This window comes from Lolium rigidum, chromosome 7, assembly GCF_022539505.1.
Source record: "Lolium rigidum isolate FL_2022 chromosome 7, APGP_CSIRO_Lrig_0.1, whole genome shotgun sequence".
NCBI lineage: Eukaryota > Viridiplantae > Streptophyta > Magnoliopsida > Poales > Poaceae > Lolium > Lolium rigidum.
This window is the reverse complement of record NC_061514.1, coordinates 266,271,928-266,281,636: the sequence shown is the minus strand read 5'-3', so window position 1 is coordinate 266,281,636 and position 9,709 is coordinate 266,271,928. Positions and strand designations below refer to the sequence as shown.

The 9,709-nt window shown below is 44.5% G+C and overlaps 1 protein-coding gene across 1 annotated transcript; it reads right to left on the bottom strand.

The window, feature by feature from the left end:
- Nucleotides 1-4,755: 4,755 nt before the first annotated feature.
- Nucleotides 4,756-8,947, bottom strand: LOC124675470 (adenylyl-sulfate kinase 3). Its single transcript, XM_047211546.1, has 7 exons — nt 8,846-8,947; nt 8,338-8,487; nt 7,628-7,777; nt 7,367-7,485; nt 7,185-7,269; nt 6,325-6,371; nt 4,756-5,104 (listed from the first exon to the last, which is right to left on the bottom strand). The coding sequence occupies exons 2-7, from the start codon at nt 8,462-8,464 to the stop codon at nt 5,006-5,008; spliced, it is 627 nt and encodes a 208-aa protein (XP_047067502.1). The 5' UTR covers nt 8,465-8,487; nt 8,846-8,947; the 3' UTR covers nt 4,756-5,005.
- Between the last annotated feature and the right edge of the window lie 762 nt (nt 8,948-9,709).

Sequence of the window (9,709 nt, the reverse complement as noted above, 5' to 3'; positions counted from 1 at the left end):
TTGGGCCTCGCGCTCGCGCACGGTGACCGTAAGCCGATCCTAGACAGGGCCTAAAAACCAACACGAGGTTGATCCCCGGAACATCCTTTCTAGGGCTAGCAAACGCCACCCTACACGCCGCTGGATCCTCCAACCCTTTGTAAGGCCTAACTATTGCGGATGTTAAACTAATCCTTGATGAAACAAGGAGCAACCGTAACGGATCAGATCTACTAAACTATGATCAAGCGGGTGCCGCCCCTACACCTAAGATAGGTGTAAGGGCGGCTAGACATGCAAGGGTTGCACTACGAAAGCATGTAATATGAAGAACAATGCTAACCCTAACATGTCTAAGATAACTACGTTGCTCGCCATCAAAAAGGCTTCGAGACGAGCAACGCATGAACAACGTGGGCAGGCTTGGCTGCCTAGATCGCAAGATGCGATCTAGGCAGCATGGTACTTACCGGTAGAAACCCTCGAGACGAAGGAGTTGGCGATGCGCCGAGATTTGTTTGTGGTTGAACGTTGGTTGTTGTTTATTCCATAAACCCTAGATACATATTTATAGTCCAGGGGACTTTCTAATGTGGGCGTGCACCAAACCGTGCACGAGTAAGATTCTAACTTCTAACCTAGATACAATTTATTATAATTAAAGATACATGGGCAATCTAGCCCAAATTCTCCGAACAAGGCCGCTTCAGAGACCTTCCACGTGTAATCTTCCAAGCCCATCTTGGTCGCGGCCCACCTCCTGATTTAGCCAAAATCTGGTGATAACAGGAGGATAGAACTTAGAATAAAACCGGGGCACAATATCATTCCATTCAAGAGAATCCCCATTATCCAGTAATTTATACCAATGCGCCGCTTTACCAAACAGCGATACAGAGAATAGTTTCTTCCTCACTTCATCCATAGCAATACCTGCACACTTGAATAAACCGCATAATTCATGTAAGAACAGGTAAATGATCTCCGGGGTGGACAGCTTCATCCCTCGTATAACGGTTACCCACTACACGTTCAATAATTTTCATAGGTATTTTGTATGGTAATTCTTCCTTACTAGCGCCTCATCCACTACCTTTGCAGTAGTAGTGGATCTCCCAAATAAAACACTCAAGAGAAGATCTCTCCATAATGAGTTATAGCAAGCAAGCGTAAATAAAATCAGCACAAACAGTAGAAATTTCCCTTACCAATTCCACTTACCAATAGCGCTTCACTCCCGGCAACGGCGCCGTAAAATAGTCTTGATGACCCACAAGTATAGGGGGTGTATCGCATTATCTTCGATAAGTAAGAATGTCGATCCCAACGAGGAGCAGAAGGTGTTGACAAGCAGTTTCGATGAAGGATTCACTGTAAATGCTCACAGACAAGTATTCGTGGGGTTTTGATGTAACAGATGAATAAAGTACGAGTAAGTAAAGTGCGAGAGTAACAATTGCAGCGAGTGGCCCAATCATTTTTAGCACAAAGGACAAGCCGGTTTGTTTACTTATAATGACCAAACGTTCTTGAGGACACACGGGATTTTAGTCTAGTGCTTTCGCTACATACGGCTAATTAATCTTCATTGTTTTGATAAGTGTTGTGTGGGTGAACCTATGCTAATGTACCGCCCTTCCTAGGACTAATACATACTTGTGATTATACCCCTTGCAAGCATCCGCAACTACAAGAAAGTAATTAAGATAAATCTAACCACAGACCTTAAACTCGAGATCCCGCGATCCCTCCCGCATCGATATACCAACGGGGGCTCGTGTTTCGTCACTCCGGCAACCCCGCAATTGGCAAATGAGTACAAGATGCATTCCCCTAGGCCCATAAAGGTGAAGTGTCGTGTAGTCGACGTTCACACGACACCACTAGAAGAATAACACCACAACTTAAATATCATAACATTGAATATTACTCAACCATACTTCACTACTAACATTTAGACTTCACCCATGTCCTCAAGAACTAAACGAACTACTCACGAGACATCATATGGAACATGATCAGAGGTGATATGATAATGAATAACAATCTGAACATAAACCTTGGTTCAACGGTTTCACTCAATAGCATCAATAACAAGTAGAAATCAACACCGGGAGAGTTTCCCCTATCAAACAATCAAGATCAAACCCAAATTGCTACAGCGGTGACGAGGTGCAGCGGTGGAGACGGCGGTGATGATGATGAAGATGATGGTGATGGTGATGGAGATGATGTCCAGCTCGATGACGGTGACGATGGCGTCGATTTCCCCTCCGGGAGGGAATTTCCCCGGCGGATTCCTCGCCCGCCGGAGAGCTCTTTTCTCTCTCGGTGTTCTCCGCCCCGCGAGGCGGCTGTGGCTCTTCGCGACGTACCCCTTCTGGCTTAGGTTTTCGGGACGAAGGAGTACGCGAAGAAAAGGAGGCGAGAGGGGCTGTGGGCCCCCTCCTCACAGGGCGGCGCGGCCAGGGCAGGGCCCGCGCCGGCCTGTGAGGGGGGCCCATGGCGGCCCTCCTCATCTCCCCCTTCTGGCTCCCTTCGTCATCTGGAAAAATAGGAATTTTCGTGTAATTCCCGTCAATTGTTGATCTTCCGAAATATTGCGTTCTGACGATGCTTTTTCCAGCTGGAATCCCGGCTCCAAGTGCGCGATCCTCCAATAATCATGAAACATGCAAAATAGATGAAATAACATAAGTATTATCTCAAAATATGAAATATATCAATGAATAACAGCAAGTTATGATATAAAATAGTGATGCAAATTGGACGTATCAGCGGGCGGATTCAAAACATTTCGCTGGAGCTGGCGGGAGAAGCTGGGCGGGAGAGTTTTGGGGTTTTGGAGGGTTTTGGCTCTATCAATTTATTTAAGTAGGAGGGAATTTTTGGGGCTTTTTTGTGCAAAACAATAATAATTAAATGCGCAATAATGCATATAATTTGGTGTAGGTTAAAATATTTTTTAAAACAGAATATCATGTAATTAAACGTGTGTCACCTTCATTCCTTTAATGATAATAATATAGGGATATATGAAACTCCTAGAATCCTTAATAAATTATACAAAAAAATCAGAAAATGTTTGGTTAATTAGGTCAAATTATATATGTCTCTTGCACACACTAATTATATGCTTATCATAAGGCATATGCAAGCTTTATCTCATTCTATATACATCAAGATTCCGAAACGTGGTAGTTCGATCGTGAAGGATTCTCCTAGAATGTCGTCTCCGCTCGACTTTTTGGCTCCGTTTACTTTGCCAGCTGTGCAAAACGGGGCCGCCGGGACATGCGGTATGGCCGTACCGGGCGCGCGCATGCACCCGTCCGCAAACGCGCGAAACGGAAAACATTTAGCACATAAAATGACGTGTCCTAGACCTAAAAACATTTTTCCCTCCATTTATTGAGCGAAGGAAAGTGTGGCCCCAGTTCAAATCGATCCGGTCATGAGTTTCCAGCGGATTCGGCGGGACACCGCAGGAAGCGGGAGGGATTCCCAGATGGCTACCGCGAGCATATGGCATGTGATAGGTGGTGCGTAAGAGGTATCCATTAAAATGGTGGACGGCACAGAGAAAAAAAATAACAAGACGCCTTGGTCCCACAAGTATCAATTGGTCCTACATGTCAGTTAGTTGCGCGTGGGACCCGAAAGGGGACACATAGGCAAAATGGATGACATGGCAGCCAAACACATACCATTGTATTGAGCCAAATGCCAATGACGTTATTGATTTCTCGCAATCGGCAGTGAAAAAACGTCGTAGGTCACTTAATTTTGCTAATGACGTTTTGATCTAAATTGCTAATGACGTTTTTGCCCAATAACGTCACGATTTTCTAGGGTTTTGCCCCCCCCCCCCCCCCCCCCCCCGGTGGCCAAGGACGGTCAAAGCTAGGAACGTCATAAAGCTATGACATTTTGATTTCCAGTCATAAAAAAAACGTCATATTGTGGCAGATTTCTTGTAGTGTCTAGGCCATCAGCAGCTTGGGCGCGGTGCCAACAACCAACATAAGAACACGTTGTTTCTACACCCACGACACCACGATGACTACTAGCCAACACTATTTCACGTGGAGGCGACGCTTAACCGCTTCATCAACGAGCATCCATCACCAAAGAGAAACATCATCGAGTGGAGGCGTATATGGTTAGTGCCCAGCTACACCGTCAAGGAAATCATCTCGCTCGCCACCAAGACTTCATGCGGCCGGCTACGGAGGCTGGCATCCTCAATGTCGACTCCGACGAGGAAGAGTAATTTACATTATTGTCCTAAATTTGTAAAACATTTTAATTTTGAATGAAATTTGTTGGTTTCATTGTTTGGTTGTTAGGGGGCGCCAATGTAGACAGCCCCTCCCGGTACGGAGGAAAGCGTGTGGCAAACACCTTCAATAGCACTTTGCCGGGGGGGCGTTGATAGAGGTTGTTGTTTTCGTGAGGCAGCTCTGTGATGCGTAGTACTGCACACGGCTGAAGTCTTATTTTTAGCGAACTGGCCTTCAAGTCAACGTTGACCTGACGAACCTTTGGAAAGATGCGCGCTACCTGACACGTATCCTTATTGCAATTTAAAGTTAGATTCGGATAATGCAAGCACATATAATAATGGTTCTTTTTGTGTGTGTGCCGCAAGATACAAGGTAGGTAATTCTCGATAGTACAAAATTGAAATGGTATATGCCTCGGAATTACTGAAACTCGGAGGCCGTTGCACTTCATCAGAACCACTACAAGTGCCTACCAGGATAACATGACGAGTTACAGGCTGAATAAACTACTTAGGATCATATATATTACTCTGTTCCGAATGTCATTGCACAGGACATTTTCCTATTTGCAGCAACGAGAAAAGAAAGAGGAGCAGAACTACATATGGGTAGCCAGATCAACGCACGCAATCAATCGAAACAAGTACAGAAGAACCTACTGGCGTTTGACTTATTCTGCGCTAATCTAGCGGAAATACTCTCCAACACGACAACGGCCTCAAGGATTCTTCCATTTCCGTCTACTCGTGCAGAAAGCCTTTCTCCTCAAGATAAGTTACCACCTGTTCCGCCATGTCAGAGGGTGACGGACATATGCCATCCACTTCCTTGATCTCAATCTGCAAAGTATAACAAAAGAAAGCATACATGTCAGAAGCAGTAGCAACTTCGTGTCAATGGTAGGAAAGAGAATATGACGAAATCATGTTCTAGCTATTAAATGAATGGCTGTATCATATATCATATATTAAGAAAACAAACCAAGAATGATCTATTTAACAATAATGGATACAGCATTATATTCACTATTGTTATAACATTCAGAAAATCTAACTCATCACCATTCGCTCCCTGGTCTTGCAGAGAGCACAACCCCATGTCATCTAATCAGGAGCCAGGAGCAGAAGGAAGAGGGAAAATATTCACTATTGTTATGTCATCTACGGGTGCTCACTGGCGGCCAGACAAGTGATACCTGGTGCACCTTGGCCTTAGAGCAATTCCAGTAGTATAGCGAACTGTTGGCTATAACAAGATGTCATATCATTTGTAGTCATCATATAGCTAACATGTACAATAGTTGGCTATAAGAATGTAGTACTTTACTAATATATGGCCCACCTTTCACTCTCACAAGGTGCCTAGGAGCACGTGCAAGAGCTGGCTATTGCATAGTAGCCCACCTCCCTTCTCTCTCCTCTTCTCTCTCCTCCAACTCATCTAAAATATATTATTTAATGTCTTATAGTCAGCTGACTGGACTCTATTGTACTTGCTCTTAGAGAGATGGCCTGATCGGCAAGAGGTGGACAAGATGAGGTAGATAGCAGCAGATCTGGCGAAAGAACTGGGAGGATCAGGGGCCATCGCTGGGAGGAAGCCTCGGAGACAAGGTGGGCTGGGGAGGAAGAGGAAGAGGATGCATGGAAGGGGATGCAGGCAACCAGGTGGATTGGAAGAAGAAAGAAGCTGAGGGGCACGCGATAGCAATAGGATACGACTGACCGCGCCCTAGCTCTTCCCATTAACAATTAATATCCTCTACCGTTCTTCTAAACTACAGAGCATATTTACCATTCTCTTTAACATGCTGAGCATGCTTCTGATCCTACATGATTGACTATGTTATAATAAAAGAGAGATGAGTCATGCTCAGTTTTCCTAATCAAATTTTAAATTTAGTACTCCCTCCAATCCATAATAAGCGTCGGAGGAGCAATATTTTTAATCTGAACCATGATCCATATAACCCAGAAGAACAATCACATTAAAATATCCATAAGGCACACTTTGACCATGTGAAAATTATAGCAATTAGCAAGTACAATATATGATGTACCTCACAATTTAATGGTGCTTCATAAGGGTCATCAATACCAGTAAAACCTGCATCAAAACATAATTAGGATATTGAATTATTGAAGCACGAGAGAGCTATACATGGTTTAACAAGACAAGGCGGAAAAAATATTGCAAAATTATATGCAAAGAATGGTCAATTAGAGGCAAATGGGTGAAGATAAATCTACCCACAGAAAATTATCTTAGTCAAAATGTTTAGTTCGTAAGATGCTTAGAGCTACACACTAGTATGGGCAAAAGGGCTTCCAGGTTAAATTGTTAACTAGATAACTCCTTAGCCAAACTTAAAATTGCACATACCGGCACCTAAAAACCAGTTCAAGTGATAAATTGACAGTAAAAGCTCGAGGAAACTCATAACAGAAAAATCAATGAAAGTACAAGGAAATCATATAGAAACTGAATCAGCTTTGATGTTGTCATGGCTAATTATGCAGTTAAGGCGTAGTGAGCTAGTAACAGAACCTAGCCTATAAACAATGATCCCACATTTTTGAGCTAAAACTGTAAGGGAGGCCATGTCAGTAAATTTTATTAATGATGACCACATTTATTAACACCATTACACTGGAAACATCATATCAAGCTCCACAATATGTGCACTGACTAGCTTTAGCATGGTTCCATGGTTATGGTATATTCCTATGAGTGTGTTCCTTTCTTTAAACATGCAAAATGTAATTCTATTTGGTTGTAAAATTAAGTTGAGATGTGATTGATGGCCTTATGGACAAACCAGGCAGGGTGTACATTTCGCAGCAACACAAGCCAAACTGAAGCGTGAAGCACTCTTAATTATTGACAGCTTGGACATCAAGGATTATATGATAACCTCACCCTTTATTTTTCCTGCACGAGCGAGCTTATAAAGGCCCTTTGGGTCCCTTGCTTCACACAATTCCAAAGACATGTTCAAGAAAACCTGCAAGGTTCACGAGAGTTTATTGAGCAGTCATAACAAAGCCAGTGACAAAGTTAAGTTTACTAGAGACGGGAGTAAACTAAGAAGAACCCCTCACCTCAATAAAACTACCTTCTGACAATAGCGCACGACAAGACTCTCGGTCTCTCCTATACGGAGATATAAAACTAGCAATGCACACTAAACCTGCATCTGCAAATAGCTTTGCTACTTCACCTGCTCAAAGTAGTTGAAATAATAAGAGCGCAAATGGGTAGGAAATATAAAATAATAGCACAAGCATGCATATTATTTATTATTTTCACAGAAATGTTGTTACATTTGCAAATACAACAGTTGATATTCAGGACATACTTACCAACTCTGCGTATATTTTCAGCACGATCTTCAGCTGCGAACCCAAGATCCTTGTTAAGACCATGTCTTAAGTTATCGCCATCAAGAACATAAGCAAGCTTCCCTCTTGTATGAAGCTCTCGACCTAGTGTGCAAGCCAAGGTACTTTTACCTTGAAAAGGCGAAGTAAGATAAAGGCACTAGTAAGATATTAGTAAAATAAGAGATAAATTGAGAACAAACGATAAACTAATGGATATACTATGTCATTTGCAAGTTGTCCTATCAAATAACAGAAAGTAGATTGTGCTTTCCAACATTTTAGACATTGGGTAAAGGAGTGGATAAAACAGCAGGAAACAGAATGAACATGAGCCACATAGACAGCATACTAGTACCCGTCTAGAGTGCTCTTGAAAATTAACAGATTTCTCCTTTCAAAAGTTGAAGATTGTTTTCAGATAAATTGAATATTAGGAACATGGGGTGAACAGTACTCCCCCCCATTCTTATATTTAGGGACAGAGGCAGTGACAATTTATAAACATGTAACTACGAAAAGTGCCAGAAATCCCACACCCTTTGTCTTTAATTACTCAAACTATTTATCTAGAGTAAGGAAATACGAGTCTGTAGAACAAAAAAGATCTATAGTTGGACAAATCAACAAATGTACCAGCATTCCATGATGCACACAACATAACTGTTTCAGATAGACCAATGCTCAATTACCTGAACCGCTAAGGCCTGTAATCCAAACAACGCAGCCCTTCTGCTTCAGTAGCTTTTGCCGATCAGTCATGCCCACTGGGCAGTCATGCCAGAAGATATTAGCTGACTTGGGCACAGTGGACGACATCTCCGAAACTCTGTCCTCACCTACTGCACGATTACAGTCAGACAGTATGATTAGATAACATGAAAGATATAAATTTCCTTATAAACAAAAGGAAACTATTCACTGTCAAGTGGTAGCAGTTCTTTCTTGAGCCCCTGGGAAGTCAGCTGACAGCCAGCAAATCTAGGCCCGGTCAAATTTAATACAAGTACTCCTTGACAGTGAATAGAAAAAAATTCCAGCAGGTATGACGGCAAACCGCCCCGCCTGAGTGCCGATCTACAATTCCCGTCAAAATGCGACTGCAATTTCACGCGGCCACGCTCCCCGATCACTAAAGCAGCAATGGCACTGAATAAACAGAGTGATGCGAAGGTAAGCAGGGGAGAGGGAGGCGCATGCCTAGGCTGACCCCGACGTGCTCCGCGCTGGACCGGCCGCCGGCGCATTCGACGCGGGATCCCCGGTTTCGGACCGGCGGGAGTCCCCCGCCTGTTATCCTCGCGGCTCGGGGGCGGAGCAGCAACCCTAGATTCGCCGGGCTCCGGGCGCGATCTCCACCACTGGAAGAAGAAGAACGGGGGCACCACTGTTGCGGGGCTGCGGTGGAGGCGGGGAGGCAGCGAGTGGCACGCGGACGAGCTCGTGCTGCAGCTACTGCCTCCATGGGTGAGGAGCGTCACGCCGGGGCGGGGCTTTGTCTTGTTTTTTTACGGGCAGATGCGTTGCATCAGCAATGAGATCACTTTTGCTATTTTTAGCGGCGGAATCTGAGGAACTATGTTTGTTTTTGGCGCTGAATGCTGAATCTGATGAACTTGCCAGGAGTAATCTACACGCAGGACGCACCACGACTCCACGAGATGTGCGCCTGTTGTGTGTGTGTGTGGCACATAATTACGTCACGGTGAACCATGTGACATTACGGGCAGCGCGGGCTGGCCCGACCATGCCCACGGGCCCATTATGGGCCTGAGATCGGGCTGGGCTTCAGATATGTTTTGGTCTATGCGGACAGGAGCACAAGACCGTCTAGCGGCTCGACGCAAATGAGCACAGTGGCATGGACCGACCCAATGTGTTTGCGCATTGTCCTCCCGCTTTCAGCTCAAGTCCGCCTGGCATTGTCACAGCTATAGCTTCGCCCTGTGCGCGCGTGCCCGTATTGGTGGGCAACGCTCTTCTTCTGCGGGCACCATCAATGGGCCGCTCCGCCTTATGTGACGGTATCAATGCCATACACACTTGGATTCCAGCGTCGACATT

What these genes read in the sequence shown, in the direction of transcription:
- LOC124675470 (XM_047211546.1), bottom strand. Translation starts at nt 8,464, where the DNA reads ATGTCGTCCACTGTGCCCAAGTCAGCTAATATCTTCTGGCATGACTGC. An exon ending in TGAAAATATACGCAGAGTTG is followed by an intron (nt 7,486 to 7,627) that starts GTAAGTATGTCC and finishes TACTTTGAGCAG; the next exon opens with GTGAAGTAGCAAAGCTATTT. An exon ending in TCGTGCAGGAAAAATAAAGG is followed by an intron (nt 6,372 to 7,184) that starts GTGAGGTTATCA and finishes GTTTTGATGCAG; the next exon opens with GTTTTACTGGTATTGATGAC.